The 17,375-nt window shown below is 46.0% G+C and overlaps 6 protein-coding genes across 6 annotated transcripts; 3 read left to right on the top strand and 3 right to left on the bottom strand.

Annotated features, from left to right (window-relative positions):
- Positions 1-2: 2 nt before the first annotated feature.
- I203_108438 (uncharacterized protein) lies at positions 3-878 on the top strand (the record flags this gene model as incomplete). Its single annotated transcript, XM_019148609.1, has 5 exons — positions 3-156; positions 247-408; positions 518-593; positions 659-712; positions 797-878. The coding sequence occupies 5 exons, from the start codon at positions 3-5 to the stop codon at positions 876-878; spliced, it is 528 nt and encodes a 175-aa protein (XP_019002192.1).
- Positions 879-1,086: 208 nt separating this feature from the next.
- I203_108437 (uncharacterized protein) lies at positions 1,087-3,069 on the bottom strand (the record flags this gene model as incomplete). Its single annotated transcript, XM_065518398.1, has 5 exons — positions 1,087-1,744; positions 1,805-1,919; positions 1,985-2,603; positions 2,658-2,852; positions 2,935-3,069. The coding sequence occupies 5 exons, from the start codon at positions 3,067-3,069 to the stop codon at positions 1,087-1,089; spliced, it is 1,722 nt and encodes a 573-aa protein (XP_065372763.1).
- A 400-nt stretch (positions 3,070-3,469) lies between these two features.
- Positions 3,470-10,596, top strand: I203_108436 (uncharacterized protein; the record flags this gene model as incomplete). Its single annotated transcript, XM_065518397.1, has 14 exons — positions 3,470-3,946; positions 4,011-4,592; positions 4,663-4,758; positions 4,830-5,537; positions 5,583-6,129; positions 6,185-6,648; positions 6,702-7,180; positions 7,237-7,523; positions 7,591-8,048; positions 8,122-8,309; positions 8,371-8,434; positions 8,515-8,756; positions 8,815-10,370; positions 10,436-10,596. The coding sequence occupies 14 exons, from the start codon at positions 3,470-3,472 to the stop codon at positions 10,594-10,596; spliced, it is 6,309 nt and encodes a 2,102-aa protein (XP_065372762.1).
- Positions 10,597-10,867: 271 nt separating this feature from the next.
- On the top strand, positions 10,868-12,467 carry I203_108435 (uncharacterized protein; the record flags this gene model as incomplete). Its single annotated transcript, XM_065518396.1, has 11 exons — positions 10,868-10,887; positions 10,981-11,037; positions 11,106-11,119; positions 11,205-11,223; positions 11,293-11,337; positions 11,421-11,473; positions 11,544-11,608; positions 11,679-12,012; positions 12,142-12,174; positions 12,275-12,360; positions 12,447-12,467. The coding sequence occupies 11 exons, from the start codon at positions 10,868-10,870 to the stop codon at positions 12,465-12,467; spliced, it is 747 nt and encodes a 248-aa protein (XP_065372761.1).
- A 222-nt stretch (positions 12,468-12,689) lies between these two features.
- On the bottom strand, positions 12,690-15,402 carry I203_108434 (uncharacterized protein; the record flags this gene model as incomplete). The annotated part of the gene is made up of 13 exons (XM_019148605.1): positions 12,690-12,791; positions 12,861-12,948; positions 13,048-13,104; positions 13,171-13,646; positions 13,711-13,797; positions 13,857-13,880; positions 13,947-14,006; positions 14,095-14,285; positions 14,395-14,534; positions 14,601-14,658; positions 14,761-14,792; positions 14,860-14,966; positions 15,067-15,402. The coding sequence occupies 13 exons, from the start codon at positions 15,400-15,402 to the stop codon at positions 12,690-12,692; spliced, it is 1,758 nt and encodes a 585-aa protein (XP_019002188.1).
- Positions 15,403-15,845: 443 nt separating this feature from the next.
- Positions 15,846-16,875, bottom strand: I203_108433 (uncharacterized protein; the record flags this gene model as incomplete). The annotated part of the gene is made up of 7 exons (XM_019148604.1): positions 15,846-15,909; positions 16,054-16,149; positions 16,210-16,240; positions 16,310-16,419; positions 16,575-16,664; positions 16,761-16,772; positions 16,838-16,875. 7 exons carry the CDS (start codon positions 16,873-16,875, stop codon positions 15,846-15,848), a joined length of 441 nt encoding a protein of 146 aa, XP_019002187.1.
- Between the last annotated feature and the right edge of the window lie 500 nt (positions 16,876-17,375).

The raw sequence follows: 17,375 nt of genomic DNA, 5'->3' as shown, positions 1-17,375 counted from the left end.
ACATGAACTTACGATCACTCTTATCGATCCCTCTAACAATCTCTACAATACTCACCAATCGATTGTCATCCATCGTATCTGTACCCAACTCTTTATACTCGGCTGTAGGCGTTAGAACAGCAACTACCATGGTACTTGATCCAACTAAACTCAACGGTATGTCCCAGTCTCCATTCCATTAGTGATATCCATCCACCCATTCGTCCTTGAATAAGCTGATCAGGAGCGAATGCAATCTGCGATTAGTGCTCCATGCACCTCTGCAACCTCACACCAAAGAAGGTGACTGGACTCATCCAACGGGATTTCAGAGAGATGGATATTGTTGGGGTAACGAGCAGGATCCGGGAAATCATTTCATTGGTGGGGTCGTAACGAAAGAGTTTCTGGAGTATAGTAAAGCTCAAGGTGAGTGTCTTGTATTGTACACATATGACCCAATTGATTTTCACCTCATTTCATTCGTATTCCTTCATCTACATCGATGGAATCTGACGGTATTAACCTTGTAAATTAGGAAATGACTTGATCACTCGACAACCTGGATTTCCGGGGTTGAAAGATGGTTGTAGATGGTGTCTGTGTGTTAATCGGTAAGTGATATCTATATTTTCTTTGAGGATGATTCGTCTGACCCGATAATGCGATCGCTTGTCAGATGGAAAGAGGCAGTGATGGCTTCTGAGAAATTAGGTGAAAGAGTTGTCCCACGGTAAATCAATTCTCACTGCCATTCATAAACCTGCTTAGAAGATGCGCAAACAGCTGATTTGGCCATATTTACACATTGCAACAGTGTTGATTTGTCTTCCACCGCTTTAAACGCTCTGAAGAAAGTTAGTATTGAAGATTTGAAGAAATACGAGTACAAGCCATGAAACAACAAAGACACATTCATATTGTAGCACTACTTGTTTGATGAAGTCATGTATTGACACCATCTATGACGCTCACTGAACAATGTTGAAATTGGGATCTCATGAGAAATTCATGTTAACATTTAACGTATACATATACATTTGACATACTTTCATCACAGTGCTTAATCCTAACATCCTTCCGGGTCCATCCCCGTTTTCACGGATCCTACCAAATACTCATCCCCTGAGCCTGACCTAGTGCCAACAACTTACTTAACATAGCCACCTGTTCTTCGGTTACCCCACCATACCCAGCAGTCTCCACCATCTTCTTTATGACTCCCATTAGCTGTTGGGGTGTATCGACATGTAATTCGTTCATAGCTTGTTTCATCACTTTCTCTTGATCTTCTTCATCTCTAGGTGGGATCGGTACATCTTCGATTGGCAGGAACAGATCTTCTTCAACATCTTCTGCAATGGTACTTATCGGTGTTTCTGCACTCTGATCTTCTGATGATTTCCTCTTCCCCTTTTTATTATTGCTTTTCGTCTTCGTACCGGTATTGGCAAAAGGAGGATTGACATCATCATCCTCATCTGAAAATTCACCTTCCGAATCTGAACCATCGTCACCGTCTTTCCTAGGGGACGAAGGAGGAATGAAATCCAGATCATCCGCATCATTGTCGTTATCATCTATCGTAAAGAGATCATGGAAAGGTAGATCCACTCCTATTTCTTCACCTGGAGAGACGGAGTTGATAGTCATAGGTGTATCTTCAGTGATGGGGAAGGACGTGTTAGGCATATCGATCGGTGTAGGTATATCATTGGGTAACTCCAATCCTGCACCAAGTATGACCTTTTTCAAAGCTTCGACTCTACATTGAAACACTTTCATCAGCACATCTCGCTCAGCAGGGTTAGGGATGGTAACTCACTCCTGCTCTAATCTCCTACAATGGGCTTGTAGATTCTCAAAAGCTTGATCCCTATCTTTGAGTTTATCCGTTATATTACCGAAAAACTCTTTCTTCTTCTTCCTCGATTCTTGAGCTACAAGAACAGGAATGGATCAACATTGGTCTAATCACGTAATGAGGTATGATGTCTCAACTCACCAGCCACCCTATTCCTGGCTCTTCTCCTAGCTAATAATTCCTCCCTTGGCATATTCTTCCTACCACCTTTACCTGTTGGAGGTAAGGGCCATTCAGGCAAGTGTTCTCCATTCTCTCCATCCAACTTCGATAAGTCATCACCCTTATATCTCTTCCCGCTCCCTGCTCCAACCGATTCAAAGCTATCATCTCCCGTGCCATTCCCCTCCAATACCGAGGCACTTCTCTTCCTACTGCTACTCCCACTGATGGGTTTCCCATTTGGCAAACCGTGACCTAAAGATCTCTGGGATTGACCGAATGACGATGATGATGATGGATCTGTCGAGGCTACGGCCTGAGCAAGAGTATTGGCTTCTAGTCCTGTCCAATTGGGTAAACCACTCAATAAACCATCATTCCTCCAGAATCTTGAGCTGTTACTTGACGAATCGTTAGTGTTGTTATTGTTGACAGCTTGAAATAGAGCATCGTAATTTGCTGAATCTGTTATAGTGCTAGCACTTTGATTGGGATCGTTGATAGAAGAGACGTTTTCTAAAGCATCTTTGATAGCTTGTAGTTGATTTTGTTGATCGTTCTGGATAGTAGTGGAAGATGAAGAGGAAGGTTGCTGCTGCTGTTGGTTTTGGTTTATCAGGTGTTGGAAAGGATTGATAGGTGGGGGATGTACAGGTGGTCTTGAGATTCTACCTGATCTGGTTTGTTGTGCGGGTGTATCAGGGATGTTAGAACCAGATAACAATTGGGCGTATAAGGAAACTTGACGATGTTGTTTTTTCGCATTGTATTCCGCTATTAATTGGACAACAGCTGGATTCGATAAGAATACCGACATGGCATCTGCTACGTCCGTTGCAGTCTCGTTCTATATATAAGCAGATAGAGTCAGCTGTCAGCTACCATGGTGGACAGCCTGAATTTGATATCTATTGAGCAATTATACGCACCTGCAAAGCAGGATCTATCATATCCATCGACACATTCCTGTTTCCTGCTCGCTTCTTCCCTTGTCCTGCGACTGACGAAGCCGCCGCTACCAATGCATCTAGACCACCCATCGTAGGGTCGGTATTCTTTCCCATTTCACTGTGTTTTCGGCTTGACGCTATTGATCCTTTGTTGGTGGGTGAGTCCTTAGAAGCAGGATTGGTCCTATAGCAACCAGCAATAGTGTTGTTGTTGTTGTTGTTGGTGGTGTTGGTGGTGGTGGTAAAAGTGATGACGCAGATTAACGATGATGTGGAAGAAACGAGACGAGAAAGCATGAAGCCAAGATACAAGTGTGCGGCGATACATCGGTGATATAGTACCCATCTACCCTGTGGCAGATGTGGTGAGCGGCGAACTCCGTCTTGATCAACCTTGCCTGTCAGCTTGTGGTTCGGTGACTTTGACTTTGCTGGTAATCATCATTCGAGACTCTCTTTCATATCGACATCAAAACAATAGTCACTTATACATACGGGTATCCGACATTTCACGATGCCTCCTCGGCGTGGATCTCGAAAGTCCAACGCTTCGGGAGCGAACGACACCTCAGCGTCTGGCTCACAGGAGATACTCCCGCACGATGTCGGAACCCAAATATCCGATGCTCTTGCAACTTGGACATCAGGAGGTGAAGATACTATCAAACAGTTGATCGATGACCAGCTACAACGAGCTTCCTCATCATCTACCACGCTAGATTCGATACCCCTCTCCAACACTTTCGTCGGTCTGTTCTCGTCCGAACTAGAAGCTGGTGTATTGGCAGATTTCATTATAAAGGTAATCGAGGAATTGGACGAGAATCAGGTGGAGGTGCTGGGCGAGGCCCTTGTGGATGTCGTGGAGATGTTAGAGCAAGAAAAACAGGATAGAGAAGAAGAGAAGAAACCGAACGAAGATACGGAAATGGCTGAAGCGGAAGAAAAGCCGAAGATCTCCTCAGGTCTCCCCGTCGTGAAACTTCTTTTAGTGGGTCCAGCGTTTCTCCAGATGAAATCGTTTTGTCGGAATCTCATGTGTCTCACTATCGTAGGAGAACAACAAACTTCCAACTCACATAGCCAACCTTCTGCTCAATACCGATCGACTCGTAGATCTCGGCTTACACCCCTTCCCTCGTCAACCCAGAGCACTGCAAAGTGCACTGGTCAAGAAGAATACCACTTTATTTTTCAAGCAGAGGAAATACAACTTGATGAGAGAGTGTTCCGAAGGATTTTCAGGCCTTATAGTCTTACTTACAGGTCCGGATGCGCTACCTTATTCAGTTGAAGAGACGTTAGGGGAGAGTGAGATGGACAGAAAAGCAAGGGCCAAAAGGGTTTGGTCAAAGATCATGGGATTGATAGGTTACTTCAATCTGTCGCCTCCACGAGTGCTAGATATCATCCTCGAAATTGCTAGCTGCCACTTAACTGTACACTGGAGATTCTTTTTGGACTTGCTGAAACGATCTCCATGGGGCAATGCAGCCATAGGTGTGGATGCGAAAGGCAAAGGTAAAGCCGTGGCATCATGGCCGGAGAATGAGCTGGAAAGCATCGGAGATGCTTTACATGCGGGTGGTGATCGTGTGCTTGCTCAGGTATTGGGATTCAAGTTTGGTTTCTATAAAGTGAGTCGAGCAGAAATCAAGCTCTTCTTTCTCGGGTTCAGTTCAGGCTAATGATGATTGTTTTTCGTAGAAACCGGAAGGAGGGGATACAGCTATGGGTCTTACCTATATGACCGCTCTTCTGATTAAACATGGCTTCGTCAGCCTAGCCGACCTCATACCCTTCGTGCGTCAATAAATACTTACAACCACCGCACTTACTTGAAACTATCGCTCATCTATCCTTCTCTTAATCAGCTCTCGCCGGATGACACTCAGATGGAGGTGATCAGAAAAAAATGGCACTCATCTGTCAGCTCTCGTTCTGGACCTTCAAACGCGCTGTCAAATTCGGTTCTGCTAGATGATGACGCGCCAGCGGCATCAACGTCGAAAGAAGCTGAATCAGGTGGTCCTCCACCTAAACCTCCTCCAGAACAGCGAATACAGCTCGCTCAAGCACTTCTGGCCATTGGCGATTTACCTTCGGCACTGTACTTCCTCGCGCGATTCCCTTGGATAGCTCAGAGTCATACTGCCATTGCTGATCTCATACTGCGGACGGTGTCGTATGCTGTAGAAGACCTATATCGATCTTATTCCTCACCTACAGTCGACAACGAAGGAGAAGATCTCGATATGACCGTCAATGCACCCAATGTCCCGCCTAGTACGAAAGAACTGGTACCGACACTGCACTCACCCCCTCCACCGGAGACTAGCCTGAAGCGGTTTGAGTTCTTCTATCATGACTGGCGGGAACAAATGGAAGTGTGGACAGCGATCGATGATATACATTCAAAAGGTCTAAGATGGTTGTCCTTGATCCGTGGTCTGGGAGGTAGAGATGCGTCGATCATGGTCAAGATATGTCGAATTGGGGTAGCTTATTTCGCTGCATTGACGAAGGACAAGGAAGCGAGTCTGGATTTGGTGGACTCGGTGGATCGATCTGTCGCTCTAGAGGTGAGTTTTTTTGGATCGGCATCGAGAGCTGACATTCATACATAGCCCACAACTCAGGAAATGAAACCTTGGCTCGACATAATACGCATATCTCTTTTACCTTCTCTCTCTTGTTCCGATGCCACTGCCGCTTTTGACGTCGAATTATGGTCACTTCTCAGCTTCTTCCCTTACACCGTTCGATATAGTCTATACGGCGAATGGCGAGATAGTACATGTAGTTTCAAGGGTAGGGACCCATGTCCTGTCGCGGCTCATGCTGCAGGTGAATGTACGAAGGAAGTACAGAAGGCCCTGCGGAGAGTTACCTCCTCTTCGACCAGTGGTTCGGCCTCTGCAGCTACTCAAGCGGAACGACATTCTGCTCGATCATTGGCCAAATTAAGTCATGGTAATCCGCTTTTCCTTTGGACCACAGCTGTCACCCAGGTCAAGGCATACCCCAACATTGGCCAAGCTATCGTTGACGCCGGTCGATACATGACACAACTATCATTCGATGTAGCCACTTTCGTTATGTTGGATACTCTATCTGATGATAGGGCTCAGCGGTTGAATGAAACGGGTACTGGTGTCGCATTATGGTTAGAGCGTGAGTCGTTTTGTTATGTATCCGTCAATTGCCAGCTGAAATACCCTTCTTCTAGGATTATCAAAATTCGTTGGCGACTTCAATCGTCGATATACCAACATGGATCTCGGACCGGTGTTACAATACATCATCAATCGACTTATGCGCGGTCAATCAGGCGATTTAATCATCCTGGAGAAATTGATGAGTACGATGTCAGGAATAGAACCTGTACCCAATGACGGTGTTTCCGATACCCAACTTCAAGCTTACGGCGGAGGGAAAGAAATGGTTCGAGAAGCATTCAACGCTACTAGAATACAGATTGCTCCTCCACCTGAGCCTGGCACGGATAAGCCTAAGGAAGCTCCTGTAGACAAGTTGAAGAATATCAAGAAATCCTTACCGAGGTTGGTCAATGCCCTTAGAGATACTAGATTGGCTATACCTATATGGATCGCTCTGGCTCAGACGAGACAAGCGGTGGTAGACAAATTGGCTAACACTCCTATAAAAGCTATGAACCTGGTCCAGGATACAGTGAGTGGCTGACTAGTGAAGGAATATGATCTCTAGGCTGATAACAACATCAGTGTCACACTGCATTCATGCAATTTGGCGACTTCCTGGTGGAACAGCTATCATCGGAAGAACAGTTATTGGGTACACCCAATCTACAAGAACTAGTGAATGATTTCGGTCTTGAATACGGTATAGCATTCCAGATACTGCGACCACGACTCAATGCGGAACTGGAGCGAGCGAAAGCAGAACGTGATGCCGATGTGAAGAAGCGATTGGAAGCGGAGCGAAAGGCTGGAACCGCGGTAGATAAACTGAACTCTCCCGCCATAAACGCCAATGCTCTTCCTGCTTCACCCAAAAGTGCCACCCCGCAAGTTGACGGCGAAGATGTAAACATGGATGAAGTGAAAGTGGAACATAGGAACGGGGATGCTGTACCCACAACAAAGGCTGGCGCCAAACCCAAACCATGGTGGCCTGCTGCCTTGACCCTCACGATGGACCAGGCTGAGTCACTTCTGCCCGCAGGAGTTAAGGACGAATTGAGGTGAGACCTGCGCCTCAACGATTTGGATATGATGCTGATCGCATTCAAATCTGCAGCGCTCAGTTCTTCGTGATCTTCTGGCACCTCACCATGCAGGATATTGCATACTCTGCTGAATCGTATGACGAAGCGATCAAATCGATCAATCGAAATATATCAGTCGTATCTGGTTGGCGAGTCATGGTGAAAGACAAAATCGCCGTTGCGGAACAACAAGCGGAATTGACTAGATTGAAGAACAGAGTGGCTGTTTTGCAGAAAGAAAAGGAAGCTCATGGGAAGGAGGTGAATGCCGTGGTCAAGAGAAGGCTGAAAGCCGAATCTAGCAAATGGTTTGGCGATTGTACGTCAATCATCTACTTCATACGTGTGTACCTGGGATTTTGACTGATTTTTGAATCATCTCCTAGCCAAAGGCGGGAAAGTAAACCCGGTTCAGCTCGCCGGCAAATTACATCAATACTGTTTTTACCCTCGAGCAATCTTATCACCCTGCGATGCAGTGTTCGTCGCAAAATTCATTCGAACGGCTCATGATCTCGGTACGCCCGGGTTTTCGACGCTGTTCGCCTACAACAACTTCTTCAATGACAATCTGGCGGGGTGTATATTCTCGTGTACAGATAGTGAAGCTCGAAATCTCGGACGATGCTTGGCGGCGATCTTGACGGATTTAGATGCTTGGCATAGGGATGAAAAGAAGTACAGAACTGAAGCTCTAGGTTTACCTGAAACTACCAAAGAAGGTTCTGAACCCGAACCTTCGCCTGGGATGATCTTTAGAAGGAAAAGTGCCGACCCGCTCAGACCAATGAGATGGGAGGAATTCAATACCTTCTACAATAAATGTCATAATGTCCTTACAAGAGTGAGTACACATGATTATTTTCTTGTCGGTTGATCAAGAGCATATATAGTTGGTCTGACTGATCATCTATTAGGCATTGACATCATGCTGGGCGGAAGCGGAATTTATGCATAACAAGAATGCCATCATCGTCGCCCTTCAGATCATCAAATTCTTCCCTGTGGTTGATACACACGGTAAATCCGTTGAGGATGCTGTCAAGAAATTGCAGAGCGGTGCAAACGGAGAGATCACTAATGATCTCAAGATGATGTGTCTCTCGTGAGTTGGTTCTGCCAAGAGTATCATAAACACCAGGATTTCAGCTCATGTGATTCCGCAGGTTCTTGTCCGGTCTGAAAAAACGACAAGAAACTAGACCGTATATTCCACTTGCCAAATTCAATGTATGTCTCTCTTTCTTCAGTCTGAAACCAATTTGCCCAATATGCGGGTGGACTGATTATCGTTTTTGACCCTGTTGTAGCCTAACAATCAACGTCTCGCTCAAGCCGCTCAAGCCAAAAACGTACCTACCGGACCTCGAGGAACTGATAGTCCTGCTACCAATGGTGGATCGACACCACAAGCTGCTACAAATGACGGCGACACCCCTGTACCATCAGTTCCTACCGTTACTGACCGGGAGAAAATACGTCAGAAATTGGAGGAAAGTAGATCCAAGTCTTCTGCTAGTGCTATTCCTCCAACTGTGAAAGCCGAGATCAAGTGAGCTTCTTATACTGGTTACAGAAATTCAATATCTCAATACTGATCTAAGACACAGAGGTACACCCGAACCTTCTGCTCCAAGCCCCAAAGCATCAACGCCGATTGCCTCACGTGCAGCATCTCCCGCAAGACCCGCCTCACCTCCTGCTGCACCTCGACACACCCGAGCTTCCGCCGCTCCCACTGGCCCCGCCTCTACTACTCGATTCGTTTCTGATGGACGCAATGGACCTACACCCACGGGTCCAGCAGCTCGAACTCCTAGCGCCGCATCATCTACTGCCACTATGGGTCCACCCTCGGATCTCTCGGTTGACGAAGCCCGTGCGGCTGCCCGAGCCAAGAAGTTCGGTATCAAGCGACCAGCTCCTCCCCCCGCTTCATCTTCACCTGCCGCTACTCCTGCACCTTCCGTGCCTTCCGCTCCTCAGCCACCTGTAGAGCCCGCTAGACCCAAATCGCCCACTCCGTCTTCCTCTAGACGAACTTCACCTGCTTCAGCTTCTAGAACACATAGGAGTGGCAGTGTCGAGTCGAAAGCTAGTGCTGGATCTAGAAGATCATCCCGAAGAGATAGAGACGATCGAGATAGGGATAGGGATAGGGATCGTGAACGTGAGCGAGATAGAGATAGGGACAGGGACAGAGATAGAGATAGGAGGAGACGAGATGACAGAGACAGAGAAAGGGACAAGGACAAGCCACGTGAAGATGCGACAGGTGTCACGGACGAAGATAAAGACAGGAAAAAACAGGAAGATTTGCTTCAAGCTAGACATGATAGACTGGCTGATGATCGAAGGGAATCGAGACGCGGTTCTAGGGATACCATTCATCGAAGAGAAGACGATAAGAAGAGTAGCAGCAGTACTAGAGAAACAAAAGAACGTAGTGCGAGAGACAGAGATGATCGTGGTGAGAAGAGGAAGAGAGATGAGGAACCTAGAAGAATCGATGAGCCTCCTAATGCCAGGAGGGATGCGGGGCGTGAGCGGGAAAGAGATAGAGATAGAGATAGAAGGCATGATGATAGAGAAAGAGATCGGGAAAGAAGGGAGAGAGATCATAATAGAGATGATCGTGAGAGAGATAGGGAAAGACGTGGTGAACCCAGGAGTAGAGATACTCGACCACCTCCACGAGAGTCAAGCAGTCGAAGAAGTCCTCCTCCCTCTGTAACTCCTGCACCTACCAATGGAAACGGCAACACGGGTGCTAGCGGTGATCGAACACCTAAAAGGGATAATGCTGCTCCAAGGGAGTTACTTCCACCGCCCCCTGTTCCAAAACCGGATACCCAAGCGGATAGGATAGTAGAAGCACCTCGACAAACTCGATCTTCAATTCCACCTTCGTCTACGACCACCACTACCTCCAACGCAACCAACAGATTGGCGCATGCTCTCCCACCTCGTCCTGGACTTGGCACTAACTCACCCGCACCGACTAGCAGTGGTAGAGCACCAAGTCTTGCTCAGAGGATGGGACCTACCCCTACGCAGTCAGATAAAGAACGGAGGGTGTCGCCCTCTCGTCCCAGATCAAATGAAAGTCCTCATGGTCCTACGAGGGATGAAGGGTATAGTGATCCTCGAAAGAGAGCTTTGGAGGGTAAGTCGACTTGCAAAACTGCATGATAAGACGCAGAGGGCTGATTAAGTGCTTATATATGGTAGAATCGAGTACTCAAACGAGAGAGGAGAGTCCTGGAGCATCGAAAAGAGTGAAGATTGATAGAGAACGTGCGAGGGGAGGTAGTAGTGGAGGTGTAAGAAGGGAAGGTGGACCTGGTGGAAGGTTGTTTGAGAGTGCTATGGGAGGAGCGAGGGACAAGTAGGAATGTAGACTTATCAGACAAGATCATATGGGCTTGAACCTTCTTGCATGAATATGTATTTGCATTTTGCGAGTCATGCTAGTGCCACAGTGAGACAACGTAAGATGACGCACGGATCATCCTGCACCGTTGTGGAGGGACGCGACCGGGTACGAGTAACTATAGTAAGTAGACAAATCAAAATCAAGAAATCAACTGTCATCTATCAACTATCACAGTCCATCTCTGGATAAACATCAATCAGAACAAAGTCACTCGTATCACCAACAACATGTCAGGCGAAAGACAAGAGTATGTATACATACCATCCTGGTATTTGTAGACGCGATCAAGCTGATTCAATGAAATGCGATCAATCACCGTTGAATCATGTTCCCTTCACAGTCAAGCGTCAACTTTCACTCCCATCCATCCGTTCGAGATGGACGCACCTAAGACCTGGTAAGTCGCTTTAGTCTCTAATGCCTTTTCATTACAGCAAAAGCTTACATTATCACCTGCATGCATAGGGGAGGTACCATCGGTGAGCTTCGAACTGATTCGTGGTAACGATGAGAATGCAGTTCTGGGCAATGGCTGATCTGGTTGACACCTTTGATTTGGAAAAGGAATGATGAATTGGGATAAGTACGTATCAGCTATCCTGGATTTATTGATGTTCACGAAAAAGCATGAGCTGATGACGATCTTTAATAGTGACAAGATCGTTTTCTCCAAAAGATCATTACTCGAATTCCTCAAGTATGTCTTCACGACCCACTCAGCTTTTTCGTCCTCCTCTGAGATAGCAGGCACAAGCTGATGGGTAATCTGATGGTCATCAGGTCAGCAGGAGTAACGGTCAATCAAAATTTCTCTGAAATCCAAAAATTACCTAGTCAGTCTTTCGCCTGAGCTTCGACCCTTGATGAGTATGATATTGATTGACGATTTGCATTGTATGGTAGAATATGCGACTTTTGGTAGATTCAGTAAAGCCGCTACTGACGCTGCTGTTGCGGATCTCGTCGAGGTGGGTTCTCGCTTATGTCATGGGATCGGGATTGTCGATACTGATCTTGTCATTCGTTCTCATCATCAAGGCCGAGATAGGTGACCCCACCACCGACTCCTCATCCCTCCCTTCCAACCGAACTACCGTCCCTCGACCTTCCCGTAAAGTCCGAGACCCACCGGGGGGTAAACAGTCCATCCAGCTCTTCGGCGAAGAGTACGAAGAGGAAGATGCACTTTCCCTCGCTCCTCCTAGAGATGGTGGGGATGGTGTGGATGTAGAAGTGGAACGATTAGAGAAATTGAGAGTTCACGCTGAACCTGTTAGAGATGGTGGTGCGCATATCGAAGAGGAAGACAATAGGACGGAAAGAGTGTCTAATCCTGCTCATGGGTTTAGACCTACTAGAAAGGTCAGAGAGGGTGAGTGAATAATATTTTCAGTATAATGGGAGGGCCGTACGACCATGTGAAGTCAAGATATCTTAGCTGGTCATGTCAAATTCTATATGCTTAGGATGACATTAGCTCACTTGAGTTTCACATCGATAGGCCCTGGAGGTGCTTCTTCAATGGGTGCAGCTCGTATGTCCACTAATCTTGTTATCATTCACACACATATATGCAGATATGTCCCATGACCTTTCATGCCAGGATATGCTGATATTGACTTTCCACCTGGCAGTCTTTGGCGGATACGAAGATGAGACAGAAGCAGATCGAGCAACCTCTCGTGCCTCTCAAGGAGGGAAGAAACAAGCGGCTCAAGGGGTGAGTTGTTCGTACTCAACGCTTCCCAGCTACACCTTTCTTCATTTAGTCTGGAGACATACTGAGCTGATTCCATTGATTCCCAGGACTCGGGTAATCTCTGGTAAATCCAATTCAAACACATATTCAGCTCCGGCAGAGACATTGAAAATATCCTTAAATATGCATATACTCTATATCCGATATTGAAAAGTCCTTGATTCTTCCCTTTGTTCGCCTTTTCCTTACATTTCTCAACTAAGCAATCTTACTTTATATTCTTTCTCTACACGTTGTCCTTGTAACTGATCGCTCCATCCTTCCTGCCACTGTTCCTATGGTGCGATTGCTTACTCTTCGCCATCGTAAGAATCTGAATTTTGAATAATGGCGTGAACCCATTTGATGATTTGCAAGTAGCCTTCAATCGCGAACTTTTCATCGACAGTGTGCTAATTCGAATTCAACACACCTTGATTAGCATATTACCTCGGATATGCAGGGAACTGGTTTTAACTCACAGCATTGAAACTTGCTGAGACTGATGATCCCATGAACCTATATACATTCTTGGTAAGGTTGTAATACATCTTACAATCTGTGTTTCCGCTACGATCGAGTGAAGAATGGATAACGGGTCAGCCCACGCTGAAATCACACTGGACGCAATGCGAGTGTTTGATCGAAGGAGGGAGGTATAAGACTCACGTCGACGCATATGGAGTAACGATTCTCTCTTCACCGTTGGATCCAGGTAAGACAGCTCTACCAAAATATCGTTAAACCCATCAATCGTTTGTCCTCGGAGGTTTAGGTCTAGGGTTGACTCACTTGACAGTCCCAGCGAATAGCTCCCATACCCCACCCTCAGCAGGAGTTCTCGGAGCAGGTTCAAGTGGTAAACCCAACAATTCTACTGAAATATACTTCCCACCCAACTCTTCCTTCTTCTTACTTTCAAATCCATGATAACCCAGCCCATTCTTCTTTGCAATGTGAGATACGAGTCTATTCACATGCGCTTGAGTAGAATTGATAGATTCCGAAAAATCAATTCTGAAATTGATCAATGTGGTAACAAGTTCAGGTAAAGCGTTTACCTTCACTCCGCCATTGATTACGTCCACTGCTGTAGTCGTTCCTACCATAGCTTTCGATTTAAGATTTTCTTTAGCTAATACTTTGGCAAGTTTGGGATATGATTTGGGGCCCTCCGATTTGAGAAGTTTGGAGTAGTGTGATGGCACAGATGGAGAGTGGGCGAGAGCACATTCCAATGAGGTCAAGAGGGGTGAGGCAGGTGTGAGCTAAGAAAGCAGGTAATTAGAAGGATTAGCTGAGAGTATGAAGGTCTGTTTCAGTTGTACTGACCTTGGTGGGGAATGGGTTATCTTCTAAGGCTGAGACGACTTGCGACATGATACCGATACCACTATGAGTAGGAGGAACGGAGGAGTGCTAAAGGATATATCAGTTGAACAGTCTCGGAAGATTAATTTCAATGATTTTCCACTCACACCACCAGCAGTACCGACTGAAATCTATTGTCATCGAGTTAGCATCAGCTGGTCATACGTCACGAAGGTCTTGATAGCTCGGTCACTCACAACTATGTCCATATAGCCTTTCTCACCCATACCTGGAATGGCAAATGGAGCGCCATAGAACTAGGCGACCAACCATTGAGTCAGCCTATCTCATCCGCAATATCGCAAAGCTAATAGCCAATCGTTGGAGATCCATCAGACCACTCACATCATCAATTAGACCACTGCCTTCATCTATGACCATCAACAATCCATCTTTACCGTACCTCTCTTCCAAGAAAGGTGCAATGTGGCCTTGACCTCTTCTGGCAAATACCTCTTCTTCGTCGTTCCCGTGGGAGAAGATGATAGTTCGTCGGGGCTTGAATCCTTTTTCGAGAAGATCGGTGATTGCTTCCCCTATAGTATATTGCATGCCAATCAGTTAGTCTACAGTTTTCAAGTGAGAGCAGAAGGCGGAAACTTCTTTGTTTCCGTTTTCTGTTTGCAAAACAGATGTTACACTTACATTGCGCGACTAGTAATGGTTTATCATCACCCGCACCTCTTCCCCAGATATACGTCCCGTCGTTATATCCCGAGAAAGGTGGATGAGTCCATCGGTCGAACGTATCAGATGGCGCAGGGACCACGTCGTAGTGAGACATACTGAGGTGGCCGAGTCAGAGAATTATTAACATTCCTGTGGGATAGTTCGTTTTGCCGTGCACTTACAGCAACAATGGTTTGAGAGATGGGTCAGTTCCTTCAAAAGTGGCTAGTATACCCAAAGCTAGATATGATCACATTCATTGATCAGTCTTGTTTCTATCTATGCAGAGTTTGCAGGAAGCCGTCGGGCCGGGCTGAGTCGGAATGTTCTATGATGACTTACTATTGATGTATTCTATTCTAGCTGTCGTATGACTATATGCATTGACATATTGCTTTCGTCAGCTTATAACGACCACGACGGCAAGAGACAAATGCTCACGCAAGTGGGAAAGTATCCTCCAACCAAGCTTGGAAATCAAAGAATGGTTTCCATCTTGGATCCTCGTTGGGTTCTCCATTATCGTCGAATGATTCGGTGGGGATTTGCTATAGTACGCCGAGTCATACGGTCACAATCAGCTTATCTATCAAACCGTAGTCCTACTATATAGTAAAGTACAGGAGGTATGATGCATGAGTGACTCACGACAGCTCTCGAGAACGTATCAACCACCTTCTTCTTCTCCTCATCACTCAATTCCCAAGTAGTATTAGGAAACAAAGCTTTGGGCTGTTGAGGGCATTTCGACCATTTCTCTATATCCCCTTGATCAAACCTATCGATCCAATTCTCATCATCTACGAACTCCAGATCATTTCTCAATGGGTTGAGGGATGAGATGGATGGGCCAAAGTTTACTAATGTAGCTAGGACGAATAAGACACCGAGGAGGATCTTGGGATAGTTGGATTTCCTCCTGCCGCTATAAGGGGACTGGGCGGGGAGAGGTAGAGAAGAGGGAGTGAGAAATTTCTCGGACATGTTGAATATTCAAATATGGATGGGACGATATGGGGGTATAGAAGAAGAAGACGACAAGTGAAGATAGGTACCCTCGATGAAGAGGGGATAAGTCAGTGTGGTAGATAACTTGGTGGGCACAACAGACGGATTTGACCGATGGTGTGATACCACATGCGGTCATGGCCGTAACCTAGCATAAGCGCTGATATCATAGTTTGATATTGATATGTATGTATAGATATATTTCATATTCATATGGTATATGAGCATTCACTGATATATAAGTAATTACCATCTATTTTAATCTGATCGGTGTAAGGCTCTCTCAAGTGTAGGATCATAAACAAGGGCGGATTTGTACTGATTCACCGGAAGTTAGTGTCTAGGCGAGATAAACGGGGTACGGATATGGGAATCGAAGAAATCTCCTAGTCTTGTAGGGACTGATCAAGTACTGTAGCCTACTCGGTAGGTCCTTGCCAGACTGGTTGAGATTCGGGATCGGTATTGGGAGGTTGCATCGTTCTGCAATTGAACGGTAGATCATTAGCCATGTTATCATTAGAGATAGTGGAATCATCTAATGGAATAAGGATTATGAGGAGTGATGATCCGAGAAGTGAAGGTTCGACATTGAATGATTGATCAATGAAAAGAAAGTCTACTCACGAGGGAGCTTCGAACATCTGGACAAAATTCAATGCGATATATGCTAACCCCACAAATCCTACGACCGTACCGCACACGTACAGAATAGTGTAGTAGCTGTAGAGATATAGTCAGCTAAAAGCCCATAGGAGATCAAATATTGGCGAGACAGCTCACTTGAGCATGAGGACACCAAGTAAAAGGTAGACTATGGCATACCCATGAGTCAGCTGATGGTCAGTGCATAAGTAAAGCCTCTGCGGAATAGATGACTTACAGACACCTCGACCAATGAAAGAATGCATGAAACTTGCATATTTATGTACAAGTACTTTATGTTCTTCTGTGGGTGTACGAATTTCGAGGAAGATGATGAGGGCACCGATACTATTTATCGTGATATGATATAATCAGCTCGGTGCCAGTCGTGGACAAAGAGGTAAAGAGCATCATGCGTAGTGTTCATCTAATCAAGATGATGTCATCTCCGAAGAGATGATGAGACTCTAGTGAGGTGTGAGATTTCTATGGTAGATACTCACAGTACTTCGTATATACCGATGATTATACTTGAGAAGGAATGATTGATGAGTGACCCAATTCCTCCTGCTACTGCGAAACCCCCCACACCACTAGATTGCAAGCGTCAGCATCTGATGATCCAGCGAGAGGTCCGGATCTAGAGCAGCTAGACTATAGAATTTAACAGAACCCTATGCGGAACTTACATGTTTACGAATCTATCAAAGCAGATGATCAGCATGTGAGCTGGACCATGGGTGGTTGAAGGAACCACGGTACTCACCTAAATAACTCTGCTGGGTTCTGTCTGATTGCTTCCATCTTGATTGATTCGCTTTACAAGTATGTCTTCAAGACGGATACGATATGCAAGGTGTGAGGAGGGGTATGAATGTATGAATGGATTGAGGAATGTCGATCAACGTTGATGTCTTTATATGTTATGTGCTGTGTCTATCAATCAACTGTCCTCGCTCAAGTCATAGTTATCTCTCTCTGCTGTCTGTGCCTTACGTTGTATACCGTTATATCCCAATCCGTCCACGTCACTACTACCACCGCCTATCTCATATCTTATGCCGGAAGCGGAAGCAAAGGGATTGAACGCGGCTCCCACGAGGACGGGCCAGCAGGACGGAGATGAGCGTCTACTCCGTTTTCTTTGCTCCCACACGTCACCATTTTGTCGGGTCTGGGTTGGGATGGTCATCGCGAAGAAAAAGCAAGCTATACGAGTATCACTGAAGATCCTTGACCCTTCGACTTATCTCCATACGTCAAGTGAGCAATATCTGTATACCGTCGCAACTGTCACACGAAAT

Source organism: Kwoniella mangroviensis, chromosome 3 (genome assembly GCF_000507465.2).
Source record: "Kwoniella mangroviensis CBS 8507 chromosome 3, whole genome shotgun sequence".
Classification (NCBI taxonomy): domain Eukaryota; kingdom Fungi; phylum Basidiomycota; class Tremellomycetes; order Tremellales; family Cryptococcaceae; genus Kwoniella; species Kwoniella mangrovensis.
Note: the sequence above shows the minus strand (reverse complement) of the source record. Positions and strands in the feature narration are given on the sequence as shown.